Source organism: Pseudonaja textilis, chromosome 1 (genome assembly GCF_049901715.1).
Source record: "Pseudonaja textilis isolate UNSWEBS1 chromosome 1, rPseTex1.2, whole genome shotgun sequence".
Classification (NCBI taxonomy): Eukaryota; Metazoa; Chordata; class Lepidosauria; order Squamata; family Elapidae; genus Pseudonaja; species Pseudonaja textilis.
In genome coordinates this window covers 60157540-60175310 of record NC_141990.1, presented here as the reverse complement: position 1 = coordinate 60175310, position 17771 = coordinate 60157540, and the positions used below count along the sequence as shown (strand labels likewise).

General features: G+C 40.6%; 1 protein-coding gene and 1 long non-coding RNA gene across 2 annotated transcripts; one reads left to right on the top strand and one right to left on the bottom strand.

The window, feature by feature from the left end:
* The first annotated feature begins 221 nt into the window (after window positions 1–221).
* Window positions 222–15778, top strand: HSP90AB1 (heat shock protein 90 alpha family class B member 1). The gene is made up of 12 exons (XM_026695577.2): window positions 222–297; window positions 1994–2140; window positions 3989–4195; window positions 5187–5346; window positions 6103–6236; window positions 7544–7864; window positions 9344–9509; window positions 11772–11962; window positions 12291–12438; window positions 13721–13989; window positions 14121–14454; window positions 15200–15778. Exons 2-12 carry the CDS (start codon window positions 1994–1996, stop codon window positions 15307–15309), a joined length of 2187 nt encoding a protein of 728 aa, XP_026551362.1. The 5' UTR covers window positions 222–297; the 3' UTR covers window positions 15310–15778.
* LOC148127632 (uncharacterized) lies at window positions 5253–9387 on the bottom strand. Its single transcript, XR_015743956.1, has 2 exons — window positions 9269–9387; window positions 5253–5384 (listed from the first exon to the last, which is right to left on the bottom strand). It is a non-coding gene; the product is annotated as an uncharacterized LOC148127632 (long non-coding RNA).
* Window positions 15779–17771: the final 1993 nt, after the last annotated feature.

Here is a 17771-nt window from a genome sequence, read left to right as displayed (position 1 = left end):
GAGATTAGAACCCTTAACAATCAAATGAAATGATTTCTTCCCTTATTAGATAAGAGATGGCATCGATTCAAAGCAGAGAAGAACAAAGACAGCCCACAGCAACAGCGCCATCAGAGGGTGCTGTCGATCTCGGAAGAGGCCCTTTTAAGGCGGACGTAGCAAAGGTCCGAAGGATTTCGAGATCAGCCTCTATATAGGGCCGAGGGAAGCGACGACAGTTCCTCTCCAGGCTGCGCAGCTCTCCCTGTCGGAAGGTCACGCCGTGCTCCAGGCTCGTCTCTCCCGCCGTCGATCAAAGTAAGCGGCCTTCTCCAGCCAGAAATGGAAAGTCGAATGCTCTCTTCCAATTTCTACGTAGAAACGGGCCAGAAAATCTCGCCTATCTCCCCTCTTCGCCGCCGCCGCCGCCTCTGGCGCGGGGAAAACCGACGAGGAGCCCAGTCCCCGGGGCCACGTGCTTCCCGGGCGGCAGAATTGGCGAGGCAAGCGCCTCGACCTCCGGGTCTCTTACCTCCGCCCGGGTCTCAGTTCGCGGAGCTCGCCGGTGCTTAGGCCGCTTAGGGTGCCCGATTCGGGTTAATCCACGGCGGTGAGGGTGGGAAGCGGGAGAAGGTTAGGCCTAGCCAGGCGGGTAAAGCGCTCTGGCAGTGCGTGCCCTGCGTCAGGCCTGCCTGCTCGCCGCCCCCCCCCCCCGCCTGCCAGTCTGCCATGCTTGAGTGTCGAGCCTCGGATTAGCGGCCTTCACCGGCTTGGTTTACGATTATCCGCCTTCTGGCGAGCAGGGCGAAACTCGTGTGAGCCTTCCTCGACGACCTCGCGTTGCTAAAGGGCTGCTTTCATTTTTGTCCTACAAATAGATTGGCATCCAGCCTTAACTGAGAGATGCCGCTTTAATGCCCGAAATTAGAGGGGCATTTCTGAGTTAAGGCTGGATGCCAACCTATTTTTATTTATAAATACACATATATACATACACACACACAAATTATTTCTTTTTTGGTCTGCAGTCTAATGGCTGGTATTGCTGTTCTCGCTCATATCCATGGAAATTTCAGGATTAGAATAGGCGTCAAAAGAACAAAGGGGAAAAAAGCAGAGATGGAAACCTGTTTCCTTTCGGAGCCTTGATTTTTTTTAAACCACGAAATAATCCTGGCTATAAATACTTGGTTTTTTGGGAGGGGGTGGAGGGGAATTTAGGATGGAATCACAATGTGTTTGGAAGTCAGTCAAGTTAAATCTAGATTTAAACTGGGCTTATGTAATGGAATGTGTGGATGACCTGCCTTGGGCAAACAGTGGAAGAGATGCTGCTTATTAGGAAACGATCAGGCAAGAGAGGCAGGAACTCCTAGTAGTTTAATGGTCAGAGAAGGAAATGTAGGAAGGATTGTCCTAGGTTCAAGCAGTTAAAAGCCGGCTGTGGGAAGTTTGTACTTTCAGACATGGAGATTATGTTCATATAGGCCCCAAAAGAAAGTAGAATTAGTTTATCTAATCCTGTTACTTGTCTGGTTTACCTGGGAGGGCTGACATCTTGTCTGGAACAGCAGAACTTCAGATTTCTGATGTTTTGATTTAGTAAAGATGTTGTAACAGAGCTAAAAATGCCATGTTCTAGCCCTATGCTCAATACTAGAAGTAATATTCTAGGGACCTAGAGGAAATTGGGAGAATTACAAGGATTATGTTTTGTGCTGGAGAGCACTGCTGCCATCTAGATCCATTTTTTTGTAGGTATAGAGGAGGAGGAAGGCCTCCTGCTGAGCCGTTTCACTTTCTTTATTTTCAGCAACCTGTGGCTATTAAGCTAGGGCTGAAATACAAGCCTATCATAGTCTCAGCCCCCCATATTTAAAGGCAGACAATGCTAGCGTTTTCTTTTGCAAGGTAGTTGGCTGTTGCAATCCACAATATAACATGCAACTTTGAGCATTCTGTAAAAAGATATATGCCTATTACAAAGGATATGAACTCTTGAGTTGTTTTCCAGATGCCTGAAGAAATCCAGCATGGTGAAGAGGAGGTGGAAACATTTGCCTTCCAGGCAGAGATCGCCCAGCTTATGTCCTTGATCATCAATACCTTCTATTCCAACAAGGAAATCTTTATGCGGGAGATAATTTCCAATGCCTCTGATGTGAGTATAGAGACTTGGAGCTAGGGCAGAGGAAAAGTAGAAGGCAAGACTGCAGGGAATTTGGTAATACTTGGAGTGGATTGAGTAAAACTAACATTTAAATCACATTTCCTTCTAGTCCTTTGCCCTGAAGTCTCAAAGGGATAGTTAAATCCAACCCATGTACAAGATACCAGGTTGCAAAAAAATATGACGATCTGGACAGCATCCTAGTATGAAACCCAACTATAATAACATGTTGTTTTAATTATTGGACTTCAAAACAGCTTTTTTAAATATCGTCAATGAACCCCTTCAGATTTAAGAAGTTTAATCTAGTTCTTTAAGGCATGCTTTATTTCAATACTAGTCTTCTAGGCATTGCTAAAAAAATTACATGTAAACAAGTGATGGATTTGGTAAGAAAGGGTGCAGAGTTCTAGTCCTCAATTGGGCTTAGTTTAATAACCAAACGAGTGTCAGAGGGAAAGTACAATTCCCTGTTGCTCCTCTGCCAGTAGGTTATAATTCTTGTGAGTTCTTTTGCATAGCTATTGCATATTGTATATTTTTGCTAAAACATAAACACACTAATATTTCCTTTTGCTTGGATAATACTAGAAAAGCGAATACTAGTTAATAGTAGGTGCAATAATTGCAAAAATTATTCAATGTGTTACTTTTAATATGAAGGCATAAGGAAATATGGTGGCTTTAGCGTAATGGAAAAGAGACCAATTGTGTTGCTGAATGTCTGCCATTGGGCATAAAATCCTAGCTATGATCACACAAATGGTCCATCTGTCTCTGTGTTCTGTTCCTATTAATAGCTAGCCACATGACTGAGAATCCCACAAGGCTTCTCAATTTTAGGCCTGCCTGGTTTATCTCAGGTTGTTATAACTTCAGGATCAATGCCCCAGTGCCCTCTGAAAGTCTTGAATGTCGTTCCTGGAATGCTTCAAAAGCTTGCTATTGAATTTAACGTTGACGGTATTAAATGCAGGAAGAGTAATCTTAATAATCCTATTTTAATTAAAATATATTTTCACTAAATCAGCATACTTTTACCTTTAGCCCTCCCTATTGTTTGAAATATGATTTCCATCTTTCAATGTTAAGTCAAGCCTGTTAGGGACAAATTACCTAAGACTCCCCTCTCTTTCTCATTTTTGGTTTGTAAGTAGCTGTAGATCATCTGCCCTCTCTGCCATGCTTCTGTAAATGTGAACATGGCGTTATTGAGTGATAATTACCCATGAACCCTGGTGAATTCCTTTAAGCCAAGATCATCGCTTCATGTTATGGTTGCAGATTTCACAATTTCAAGTCCATGCATGTTTTTTTGACACTTACTGAGATCATCTAGTTCATTGTACTCTATGAAAGGAGGTGAGGCATTTGCCATGTCTGATCGTTTTTTATTCCAAAGCAAAATATATCTTTAAATCCTTTGGTTAAATTATGAAGTCCAGGAGAATATCAGACTTACTTTGGAAAAAGCAATAATATGGTGTCCCCCTTTGTTTCTAGGGCCTAATAAAGCAGAGCTAGATTATGATCATACATTCAGTGATTAAGAACGAGGACCATTGAATTCAAAGGGATGCCCTTCTGAATGAGAACTAAAATTGTACTGATTATCTTTTTTCTCAAAGGAGAATTTCTCTAAAGTACATGAGTGCTTGTGCTGTTCACAACTGGTGTATGCTTTAGAGTAGGTTTGTGATTTTTTTTCCTTTTAAGGTTTAAAACTAACATCTTTTGTTTCCTGGACTTCCTTTTTTTAAAACTAGAGGTAATATAAATCTTTGAATGATGGTTGAAGTTTGACAGAATCCACAAAACATACGATTTTTAATCATCTAGGCTTTGGACAAGATCCGCTATGAGAGTCTAACAGATCCCTCAAAGCTGGAAAGTGGAAAGGAGTTGAAAATAGATATCATCCCCAATCCTCATGACCGTACCCTTACATTGGTGGACACTGGCATTGGAATGACAAAGGCAGATCTTGTCAACAATCTGGGCACTATTGCCAAGTCTGGCACAAAAGCCTTTATGGAAGCATTGCAGGTGAGTGGTTTCAATCTAGACTTTTGGTAATATTTAGGTTCCCTCATAGTGTGGTCAATTTGTCATAAATACGTATATCCTCAAAACTGAGTGTCACATTGTCTAGAGGTGAAGATGTTTGTCACCTGCTTGGAAGGTTGAGAATTCAATCCTAGGCAGCGACAGATGTTTCTCTTATCAAGTACCAAGAGAAATATCTGCTGTGAACTCCACATAAGGTGCGAGGAAGGGCATCCAGCCAGTAAACGCTCAGCTTCATTCAGTTGCTCCGATTCCACTGCGATAAAAGGGATTAAAGAGTTGTAAAAGGAAAAAAAAAACCTCAAAATTGGTAATCCCCTAAATTCCTTCAGTGATGGATGTGTCTACACTGACTATGTGTAGAAGGGCATTTGCTAAAGAGACAAAATTGTCTGACAAGGATTGTCAGAGCTTCATGTCTAAAGAATAGAGGCCAAACTAGCAGGAGCTTTAAAATAGGAGTCTGAATAACTAACAAAAAAAGTTGAATACACTAATTCACCTTAAGCAAAATAACATTTATTCTACTGGAAAGAAATTCTTGGATCCTTTTGACTGTCTTGTCTGTGCACTTTAAAACCTCACCGGGACATTTCCAGGAAGCTTGCTTTAAAAATAAATAAGCCATGGCCTAAGATCAAGTGGTGGCATGGAGTCTGTGAAATAGTTATAGGGGTGTCAGTTGCCTAGACATGCAAATTGAATAAATAAAATCAAAACCAAACATTACAGGATATGGAATCCTATGTCCGAGATGTGCTTTCTATTTGCATAAGATATAGTCAAAAGAATTATATCCCATTCTTATTTGGAGATGCTAAATTTAGCATAAGGTGTAGCTGAGCTGAATTCCCTACGGATAAAACATGCTTTTGTGGCTATGTCAAAATCCATGTTGTTTGTAATCTGGTATGGTGGATACTGTCAGTTACTGTTGCCTGTTACACATGTTGCATCCCTTGCTTTTTAGGCTGGCGCAGATATCTCCATGATTGGGCAGTTTGGTGTGGGGTTTTACTCTGCTTACCTTGTGGCCGAGAAGGTTGTGGTCATCACCAAGCACAATGATGATGAGCAATATGCATGGGAGTCATCTGCAGGAGGCTCCTTCACTGTTCGGATTGATCATGGTACATGGCGATTTGTGCTTTTGGAAAACATTTGCCACCTAAAGAGTGATGGGAGAGGAGGGAGGAGGTGATTAGTTGCTTTGAAGTAGCAGGCAGATTACAGGAGCCCTGCTCATTACTAAATGGGCATTGCTGCAGCATTCATTCTGGTTCCAGGACCCCTAAGGAACAGTGATGGAGCGGTCAACATTAAACAGTGGGATATTTTTAATATTTTTAAAAATGGGTTGGTCTACATTTTTATTGTCCTTAAGACAAACTCAATGCATCAAGTGATATTTATGATTCCACATCATTACTGGATTAAAATAGGTATACCTGAACAGAAGCCACAGCTTTTTCTTGTATCTTATTACAATGCAGTTACACAGTGACTTGCTATTAGAATTGTGGGGCATACCTCTAACTGAAATCTTCATATGTCTCCAGAAATTACATTTCATTGGGTACCTTTACTCCTCTTTTTTCTTTCCATTGTCAATTACATTTTGCAGCAGCATTTTTCCCCCTTAGGCTATATTGTGCTTTTCAGCAGGATTTATTTTAAAATACAGACTATATTTCTAGAATATTATACTTTGCAGTGTGTGCATTTGACAGGAGGGGAACCTTTGTAATGTTGGCTTTTGCTAGAAATGCTCCCATTTTTAAGTTCAGTCTTGGATTGCTCAGTTTGGATTCAGAGTAAATAGCACAGGTCTCAAACCTCAATGCAGTATCTGACCCTAATATAATGGCTCTCTTTGCCTGTTCTAGGTGAACCCATTGGCCGAGGCACCAAAGTGATCTTGTACCTAAAGGAGGATCAGACAGAGTATCTGGAGGAACGCCGTATCAAGGAAGTGGTGAAGAAGCACTCGCAGTTCATTGGATACCCCATCACCCTCTATGTATGTATTGTGGAGCCACAGGTCTGATAATAAATATCCTTGTTACTTCTAGCTCTTTGCTACAGCTAATTTCACATTCCTGCTTCTGGGGAAGCACTTTCTGAACACTCTGAAGGTTGAGAATCTCTTTTTTCCCCCTGGTAGCATTTGGGTTTCAGCACATTCCCAAATTATGTTTTGAAAGTAAGTCAGGGTAAGGAGAACATTGACTAATCTTGGGGAGGGTGAAATCAGAAAGGTGAAAAGTCTTTCAGTGAAGTTTTTTTTTCAAATCGGTTAAAGAGTTTTGCCTGGAGAAAAAGAGGTAATGGTCTTCAGATATCTGAAGGGCTACCCTGCACACCCAGTAAGCAGATTTATTTACTCATTCTCTAAAAAGCAAAAGTGTAAACAATGGGTGAGAATTGTAGAGAAGCAGGTTTGGCTAAAGTTTGAAGGAGGCGTCCTAATGCTAACGCAAAGACTTAGAGGTAGTCCTTGACTTAACAATCAGCACTTGGCTTGCCTTCTTCCAACAAGCAAATGCATTTAGACAAGCACAAGGTATGTTTTCTGAGCTTGGGCAGGTTTGACTTGATAAGTGAGTTTGCTCCGTTTTATGACTTTTCTCGCCAGATTTGTTAAGTGAATTACTGCAGTTCTTAAATTAGTAACACAGTTAAGTTAATCTGGTTTCCGCATTGACTTGGCTTGTCAGAAGGGTGGCTTGGCTTGTCAGAAGGGTGCAAAAAAACATGACCTTGGGATACAGCAACTGTTGTAAATATGAGTCAGTTGTCAACCACATAAATCACCTGACCACAGGGATGCTGCCTCAGTCATAAATGTGAACAAAGGGTCATAGGGCACTTTTTTCCAATGCATTGTAACTTGGAACCGTCACTAAATGAACTGTTGTAATTCAAGGACTACCTGTACATTATCCATTCTCAATTGTTCTGAAAGGCTACAATAGAAATGTATTAAAAGCTGCTTGGGTTTAATGCCAAATAAAAGGAAAAGCTATGTTACTCCATGAAATTACAGACAGATGTTAACCCTCAGGTGCTCAAAAACATTCTTTTTTTTTTTTAATCCGAAGTTGCACTTTTACACACACAGGCACTTTAAAACAGGCAGCATAAATCCTCACACAGCTCTTAGAAAACAAGCTTGAAGCTCCTGAACTGTCCTCAGGAAAGGACGTGTCTTATTTTCTGGGTGCTTGCAGTTGACTTGATGCGAAGGAGGCTATCTGTCTCCACTTAATATGCCCCTCCCTTATTTTATCCGGCAAAGCTTAGTAACACCTTTCTTTGCCTTTGTAGTTGGAAAAGGAGCGGGACAAGGAGATCAGCGACGATGAGGCGGAGGAGGAGGAGGAGAAGAAAGCTGAGAAGGAGGAGGAAGAGGAAGCCCCCAAAGATGAAGAGAAGCCCAAGATTGAGGATGTGGGTTCGGATGAGGAGGAGGAAAGCGGCAAGAGCAAAAAGAAGACCAAGAAGATCAAAGAGAAGTATATTGACCACGAGGAGCTGAACAAGACCAAGCCCATCTGGACCCGCAACCCTGATGATATCACCCAGGAGGAATACGGCGAATTCTACAAGAGCCTCACCAATGACTGGGAAGACCATTTGGCGGTCAAGGTGAGCAACTCGGGCGATGAGAAGGGGAACGGGTCTGGATGTCCGCCTTAACCAAAGGTCTTTCGCAGTCAGCAGAGAGAGGCAGTTGATGGGCTTCTTTAGAACTGACCATGCTTAATGTTACTGTTTACATTACTGTTTAGATCTCTGAATTTTGACACATTGTTTTGCTTGTTACAGAATATCTTTCACATTTTTCCCACATGAACACAGCTCTCACCAATACACAACTTTCAGCTTCTCTTTCTGACTGTTGCAGCAGAAAATATTTCAAGGTGTTTCTTACTTGTTGACTTGGTGTTCCGTGATGAGAGTGTTAAAGGCAGCTCATCCTGTGAAGGAAAAACTTTGGGGGTTTCCCCCCCCCCTCAGTGCTTCTGTTCATGCTTGGCATGAAAAATAAGCAGTAAATATAAGACCCTGCCTCAAGATTAGGTGAAAGGAAATAATGGAATTACAGCACCAATACATTATTGTCCCTCTTGTCAGTTTTTTTTCCATAGTATGATATTTAGTATAGTGCTTCAAGTTGGGAGATGTGGGTGGAGGAGAGAATGAAACTTCTCCCTTTTACTTGCTTTGCCCTGTTAAAGTCATATTGAGAAGATAATATTGAAAATGAGGTTTGTCTCTGGTGGTTGCTTTCCATATTTGAACAAGATTCTGTCCTTTTCTGCCCTTCAGGAAGAGTTCAGAGTTTGTGGCTAGGGCACAAGGAATTTTTTCTGACACTAGTTTGTGTCAAAACTCATAACTTTTTTTCTTACCTCAGGAGATTATGCCACAAATAGCTTTCCAGTTTAGGGCGAAGGCCAGAATGCAGCAGCCATCATAATTTCTCAGTTTGCCCAATTAATGGCAGGACTGAGAGAACTACACTGGTTTCCATTTAACTTTAGGTAATTCCAAGTTCAGGTTCTTTACAACCTTACATGGCTCAGGACCTGCATATCTGTGGAATCATTTCCTCTCACAGTTTCTGCCATCTGCAAGATCTGGGGAGACCACCCTTCAAGTCTCTTCATATTGCCATAATTGGGGGGACGTGCTGTTTCTAGTGGTGCCTCTCTCTTTTGGAGGAGCGCACAGCCCAAGATGAAGTCAGTAGCAACCCTGCTGGGATCCAGGAAAAAGCTGCCAAGAGCTGGCTGTTCTAGAAAGCCTTTGGGAAATGTTGGTGGTAATTGTCATAATTGCATTGCCTCTGGTGTGTTAATGGATAGGACAATTTTTCTGATGTTAGCGGTAATGAGTTTTGCTGCGTTTCCTTTGTCCTCTGTGTTTTATTTTTGTGTTATTACTAAGACGCTTAAAACCATTTTTGGAACAGAGCAGCAAATACATTGCAGAAAGGGAAGAACAAAATGTTTTTTGTTGTTTTTTTTATGGTCAAGGATGGCTCACTTCTAAGCAGATGTTAGTCATTTGGAAATTTGTCAGGTGCTCACAGGGCTTGCTTGTTCTTCCCAATCTTCCCAGCATTTCTCTGTGGAGGGGCAGCTGGAGTTCCGGGCGCTCCTCTTCATCCCCCGTCGGGCTCCATTTGACCTTTTTGAGAACAAGAAGAAAAAGAACAACATCAAACTCTACGTCAGGAGGGTCTTTATCATGGACAGCTGTGATGAACTCATCCCAGAATATTTGAGTAAGTCCTGCAGCCTTCCTGCATTTTTTTTTTTTTCAGCTTGAATGACAAGTGGTTTAATTAGCCTTTGGCTGACTAATCTGCATTTGTAATCATCCTATTCCCACACGTTTAATTCAGTCACCCACTAATCCAATCAGGACTGGTTTTGGCAACAGACAATGACAGTAATCAGGGTCAAAGTCGCCATCTTTGGAAATGCAGATAGTCCTCGATTTCAGTGGAGCTTGAAATTTCTGTTGCTAAGTGAGACAGCGGTTAAGTGACTTTTGCCACGTTTTATGTCCTTTCTTGCCACCATTGTTAAGTGGACCACTGCAGTTGTTAGGTTAGTAAAACGATTCTTCAGTGAATCTGGCTTCTCCATTGACTTTGCTTGTCAGAAAGTGGTAAAAGGAGATCACATGACTCCCAAGACTGTAACTCATAAATATGAAGTCAATTGCCAAGTGTCTAAATGTTGATTGGTGACCATGGGGATGCTACAATAGTCGTTAAGTATGAAAAATGGTCATAAGTTGCTTTTTTCACTGCTGTTTGTAACTTTGAATGTTCGCTAAATGAACTGTTGTAAGGCGAGGACTACCAGTACTGCAGTTGTTTGACAGTTGCAGTGTCTAATTCTAAACTAATGGGGGGATTACCCAGGCATAAACCTTATTACCACAACATGATTTGAGTTGGGGAGGAGGATTAGTGTGTCATGGGAATTGCAGAAAAGGGATTAACTGACCCTGGTAATCAACGCTTGAGGAAGCTAAACACAGCCCCAAATAGCCTCTGTAAGGCAAATATTTGAACCCAGCCCAACAATCATACCTAGTTCTCCAAGCAAATGAAGAACTTGAGAAAGAATGGCTGAAAAAGCAAGACCTTCCTATTACACAGTTCATTGCTGGGGCACCATTCCCCAACACGCTTTCCGGTGCTTCTGTGGCTGATGAGGAAGGGGGCAGCGATGCCATTAAGTCTCACCAGTGCTTTCTTGGTGCAAAGCCTCGCGGCACACTAGGCCTGGAAAAAGTAGGCAAGAGTTGTGTACATCTGTGATCAAAATTCAGACATTTGGCCACACTGACTAATATTTGTAACAGTTGCAGTGGGACATGGGATCACCTTTTCCCACCTTCTGGCAAGCAAAGTCAATGGTGAAAGCAGATTCACTTAACAACCCTATTACTAACTTAACAACTGCAGTGATTCACTTAATAAATGTGGCAAGAAAGGTTGTAAAATGGGGCAAAACTCAACAGAAATTTTGGGCTCAGTTATGGTTATAAGTCGAGGACTGCCTGTACTATACAAGTTTGATGGAGTTACAGTAGGCCGTGTTTCACCTGTGGGGTCATCTTTGCTCTGAAACAGAAGCCATCTTAGTAACGGTGATAGTTAATCCAAAAACTGGGTTTAGCAGTGCCAGTGTCCTACTATTGAACTGTAGTCCCTTCTTCTGCCAGCCCAGAGTCCTCTGTATTTATGGTATGTTTTCCTCTGATATAACTGACAAGGGCAAGGAGAGGGATGATCAGTTGAAGGGAGACAAAAAAGGAGATTGGTATTCTTTGCACATTCCTGTTCATCCACAATTCCTTCACAAAAAATTGAAGCACGTATCCCTGAGTTCCTTTTGTTTGAAAACATGTTTAGTGGGATGGGATAGATAAATTATCTGGCCTAACCTCTTTCCCAGTATCCGTCTCTGTGCAACAAATGTCATAAGTAGCTTTGCTTTATAGGAGACAGGAAGAGATGATGGTGTATTCGAGACATTTTAAATTTCCATCCATCTTAGTCGGTTTGGCCAGTGTGAAGTCCTAGTCGGCTTGGCCAATGCAAAGGGACTGGGAGTTATTTAGAACAATTGGAATGCATTGCACGGCTTCCTCTGTAAGGATATAGGAAATGCCTTGGGAAGAAATAGGTCCAGGTGATCCAAACAAGAGATTGAAAGCTGACAATAAATCCAGGTAGAATAGAGCAAAAATCCTTCGCAAGTTTTTATAGCACATCATTGTTGGATGGGAAAGAGTTCTTCACTTCAGTGCCTTAACTCCATCGGACATGAAATATGAACAAAATGTACTTTAGAAGAAGGGACAATAAATATGCATGATATTTATACACATTTTCTTTCATCTTCCAATCACTGTAGGAGTTTAAGAAATGTTCATCAGTCTGTTCTTATCCAGATCACTTCACTGCCGCAGCTGTTTCCCCATCCCCCGGCACCCCTGATTTTGTTTACTTCTCTTATAAACACAGATTTTATTCGAGGTGTGGTGGATTCTGAAGACCTGCCCTTGAACATCTCCCGTGAAATGCTACAGCAAAGCAAGATTCTCAAAGTGATTCGCAAGAACATTGTCAAGAAATGTCTGGAACTTTTTGCAGAGTTGGCTGAAGACAAAGAGAACTATAAAAAATTCTATGAGGCCTTTTCCAAAAATCTGAAGGTGAGAGTTCTGCCCCGTCCATTTGGTAGCACAACAATTCTCAATATGTTTTGAGCTTGTTTCCTAACTTAACTAGTTATTGAATTATGCTAGCTGTGAAGCACACGCAGCTAACCTATTTAGGTAGGTATATTGGGTGGTTTTTTTTAAAAAAAAACTATTTTGTTTCTTACATAAAAGGCAAAGGATTTATAATTGTCTCTAGCTACTGTTTTTAGTTCATTTCCATACTTAAAGTGAAAGTTTTGATCATATCTAGGGGATCAGGATTTGTCTTTTTAGTTTACATTGCCCTGTTGCAATGTCTGTATAACTCATTCTCTTTCAGCTGGGGATCCATGAAGATTCTGCCAACAGGAAACGTCTCTCGGAGCTCCTGCGCTATCACACTTCTCATTCTGGAGATGAGATGAACTCTCTAACAGAGTATGTGTCCCGAATGAAGGAAAACCAGAAGAACATTTATTATATCACAGGTGAGTGACAGTTCATTGAGTGGCCCTGAGTGAAAATATCATATGGCAGGAATGCTATTTGCCCTGAAGAGCCGCCTTATTTTTGGTCTTGATCTTCAAGACTTACACTGAATTTTCTAGGTTCTTTAGAAGCCTGTAATGCCATCCATGCTGAAATATTGCCTTCCCTGGCTCTTATGAAATGGCATGAGAGTGCTGGGCTCATTCTCTAAATTTCAGAATTGCAGGGACCTGACCTGGAAATATCTAAGCAATTTTAATGTAAGTGTTTAAGGAAGTAGAAGGCTTTTGAGAAGGGCTTGTGAATATTTATATTTTCATTCTCCTACAAGTTCTATATGCCATATTCAAGTTTCAAAACCACCTCCTTTTTCAGTGCATTGTTAAATATGGTGATTCACTACCAGAATCTCCTTAAATTGTGTTATGCAATACCTGCAAATGAATGAAAATATGCAAAATTAATGCATATAATAGAAAGTGAAATTTGCATTACAAAATCCTGGGGTTTTCTGCAGTTGGTTTACTCTGTGCTGAAATACTGGCTTCACACAGTTTAACAGTAGATATAAAACTGTCTTTTTTCAGTGTATTGCTTAAAGTTACAAATAGCTCTTAAACTTCTACAGCATCTAGTTTTATTATGAATTATTGATTTATGGGTATTTTAAGTATTAGAGGAATATAAAATAGTACATAGAAAAGTGAATGAAATAAGGAAAGTGGCATTGCTTCCTGGTACCACCAGTTTTGGAAATGCACTCCTTGACATCCTGAAAGAGCTGGGATGCCCTCTTGCCTGATAGAAGGATAGGAGCAGTTGATTAGAATAGGAAAGGATTTGGGGCATTTTAATGACCAACTTATTGAGAGAACCAATACACATTGGAATACATTTGAAGATTAGAATTACCAGTATTCTGTTAGTATTCTCAAATCTAAAATTGAGGATAATTAAAAGTATACGCTTTGAATTCCTGTTTGAGGGGAAGGCTTGTCCCAAAGTTTTTCAGTAATTGTGGTAACGGGCTGCATTTTTACCAAATTTAAGGACTTGTTTGAGACATAATAGTTTTTCTAACTATATAGATGACTGGTAAGTACAAGTAGAACATTTTAATTCTTGGAACACTGAGGCATTAACAAAGGGCCTTTCAGAGCAAGGCCACGTATAGCGTGCCCTTTTATGGGAGCTAATATCTAAAAGGGAACTGCTGTAATGATATTGGAGATCCAAGTGTGTAACTGGAAATTTACCACTTCAACCTCTCTGGTACTGCAGGAGAGAGCAAAGAACAAGTGGCCAACTCTGCTTTTGTGGAACGTGTGAGAAAGCGTGGTTTTGAGGTGATATACATGACGGAGCCCATTGATGAGTATAGTGTTCAACAACTGAAGGAGTTTGACGGGAAGACATTAGTATCGGTCACCAAGGAAGGCCTGGAATTGCCAGAAGATGAAGATGAAAAGAAAAAAATGGAAGAGAACAAATCTAAATTTGAGAATCTTTGCAAATTAATGAAGGAAATCCTGGAGAAGAAAGTTGAAAAGGTGAGATTGTCATGTTGTTGCCCATTATGGTTTTTGGGAACATTGATTCATTGTGCTTATAGGGAGCATACCTATGCCCCCATCATACATTGTTGAAGTGCCATGTCTTACAATTTGGCTTATCTTTCTAGGTGACAGTTTCAAACCGGCTAGTTTCTTCCCCCTGTTGTATTGTCACCAGTACCTATGGCTGGACAGCCAACATGGAACGTATCATGAAGGCCCAGGCTTTACGAGATAACTCTACTATGGGCTACATGATGGCCAAAAAGCATCTGGAGATAAATCCTGATCACCCCATTGTAGAGACTTTGCGTCAAAAGGCTGAGGCAGACAAAAATGACAAGGCTGTCAAGGATCTAGTGGTACTTCTCTTTGAAACAGCATTACTTTCTTCGGGTTTCTCCTTGGAGGATCCACAGACCCACTCTAATCGGATCTATAGAATGATCAAGCTGGGATTAGGTGAGTTGCTAAAATCTCCTCAGGAATTTGATACTTTTATTATCTGAAGAGGGAAACACTTACCTAGTGACTGCTTCACAATGTTAGTATTTTGCTCTCATGTTTTCACCCCAGCTATTTGACAAAATAAATAGTAGATATTTGGCTTCAGTGAAAACATACCTTTTTGATTTGGGTAACAGTGTTCCTGGAAATCTTCCCATAAATTTGTATTAACCTTTTAATAAGAAGACATTTGTCCTGAGAAGGGTAAAAGAAAACTAAATGGGGTGATCCACATAACACTGCAGTCTTTCGCATTGACTGGCTATGGGTAAAGACATGAAGCACAGCCTTGAATCAGATACCAAACTCTGAAGCACCAAGAAAATATTTATAGCCATGATGCAAATTGGAAGCTTGAAAGATCAGAAGTGAGTGCTCTGCCTCAGATTTGTTACACACGCACACACATTGTTGTACTTACCTACAATATGGAGAAAACCATATTCATGTTTGAATTGTAGAATAAACTCTGGTGCTAAATATGGTTCACTCACACCTTTAACATTTAAGTTATAACCATATAGATATTCATAGTGGGATTCAGAGTTTTAGTATATTTGTAAACTTAAACTTATTTGTAAATTTACAAATATTTGTAAATGTGTATATTTAGTCATACTAAGGTCATAGATGCGTAGCACTATTTCTAATCTGGCACAGCCTAAAAATAATTTGGCTTTACTCAATACCTTTCTCCTAGGAATTGATGAAGAAGAAGTTGCTGTTGAAGAATCCACTTCTACTGTATCCGAAGAGATCCCTCCCCTGGAAGGAGATGAGGATGCATCGCGCATGGAGGAGGTGGATTAAAGAGCAGGAGCTGATCTTCCCTCTTTCCTGCCTCCCTCTTTTTTCCCTGTGCCATCACCTTGCTCAGGAACCCTGGCAGTGCTAACTGCACCCTCAAAATGGTCTCTGTGTCTTTTATAAATGGTAACTAACATGGCAGGCAGCCTTCCACATTTATTTGGTCTGTCTGCTTGTTCAAACATGCTGCTTTAGGGGAAAAGGGTCAGTCTAATTGTTCAAAGGTTTTTTGCTCTCCTGTCCATGAAGATTTTGTTGTAGTTTTAGCTTGACCGCCAAACATCCATCCCACTATAGCTGAAGTAAACACCCAGAGAATGTCCTTTCCAATAATATAGCAGTGAGACTCCTGCCCCGCCCATCTCTCGCTGCTGTCTGTTGTCTTGAGAAAGCAGGGACTTGCAATCTTGTTCATGTGTTTGGTTTTGTTCTACTGGAATTAAAATAAAGAAGAATATGGTTTACAATGAAATGGGGTGTTAATTTCATTATTATGGTTAGTCACACAGTCAGCCTGATGTTTAGACTGGCTTTGGCACTGTTACCAAGGAACTAGGAAGGGCTGTTTGATGGTGTTAAAAGGCATTGTTGCAGGATGTAAACTATTCCAAATAAAGATGGCTTTTGCAGTTGATGGTGAGTTTTGCAGATGGTGTTCCAAGTAGTGCTCCAGACGCTTTGTGATTTCACCCAAGGAATCTATTACTATTGGTACAATCTTTGCTTTCTTTTGCCACAGGCATGCTACTTCTATTTGCAGGTCTTTGTTATGATTGTCCCCAGTTCGTTCTTATCTGTTTTGCTGTCTCTAGGGTCAGTGTTCACTATTACCACTCCACTGTCCACTATCAAGACTTGGGTCTTTTATTTATCAACAGTTGTTAAATCTTGGGTATGATGTGGCAGGTGTTTGTCTGCTTGAATTCTAAAACCCCACAGCACTGTAGTTTCTCCATTTTCTATTTTGTGGCCCCACCAGTTCCTCCTTGCAGGAAAATGGTATTTCTTGCAGCCATTCCAGTGCACCAATGTTGCTACTTGGTGTGCCATTATTTATAGTCAGTTTGTGTGATTTTCTTGCAGTAGCCCACTATTTCTTCAGCTTCTGTGTTGAGATAGTATTGTTGTCTTCTTAATTCTGACATTGCTTGCATTTGTGCATAATGCTTGGTTTTGTAAAGCCAGAATTAGCCTGTTTCTTTTTTCATCGTAACTGCTTTTGGCCATTACCTGATCTTGTTAATGGCTTTGCCATGTTTCTTTTTCTATTCTTCATTTGATCTTTCTTCTAATCTAATTTGGTCTCTTTGGTATTCAGTCAGCCTTCATGATATACTCGTTTCAATGCATCTTCTTCACTTTTCTTCAAATTTGTGAAATTTTTCTGCAGCCATTGATCAAATGGTCAGTTGTTTCATCTTTTTCAATACAAAGGAGACATTTGCTGCTGTTATATGTTGAATTTTCACTCTCATGCAATTAGTTGGCAAAGCTTGCTCTTGAACCACTAGAATCTAGCCTTCAATTTCTTCTTTAACATCCTGATCTTAACCAATTCCATGTGGGGGTTTTATTGACCTTTTCTTCCAGATACTTACATAGAACTACAGCAGCTGTAGTTTGAATGTTATAGAATATGCATCTGCCCAGAAATAATATGTCAATTCTGGACATGCAGAGCCAGTTTACTGTAGCAGTAGGCATTAGGATAGAAACGGAAGACCTGGCTGATTTTGGAAACAGTCGCCCTCTTGTGGCAGCTCTAGGAAGGAGGCAAAGGAAAACCACTTCCAAAAACACCTTGCCAAGAAAATTGCAGGGATTTGTCCAGGCAGTCACCAGGAGTCAAAAACTGACTTGAAGTATTGCCGCCCTAATTTCCACTGTACATTGATTATTGTGGAAATAAACTAAATAGAGCTTTTATATGCAAAGGAGAAAATAGTAAGCCAGATAGCTTCAGCTCTGCATTTCTATTTACCATTTACTAAGAGATCTGTATATCTTGCTAAACATGGAGTTTTGGTTGAAAATAGAATGGTATATATCCAGAATTGGAGCACCAACTGTTATTTCTTTTCTTTGAAGGCATTCAACCTACTTCCTTTACTCATAAAGTCCCACTGTTGGATCTTTAGACGGCTCCCTGATCCCAATATCGTAACCATTCTTTTTAGGCTTTGAGAGGAGGTGTCGCCTCCGTAAGAAGTTATCAATACCTCAAAATGTTATAGACTGATCTGTTGGTCTAAGACAAAATACATGGAATAGGGGGCTATAGCCCTAATATTGTCAATTTCTATACTGTGTTGCCCATCATACATCAATAACTTCTACCCAAATGAGTGTAAGAAGATCCACGTTGTAAATAGGAATAACTGCTTATCACAACTCTTGTATGAAGTTATCTGTCCTTATTTTTTGTTGGATTAAAGGACTAGTCTACACCACAATAATCTTAGGAT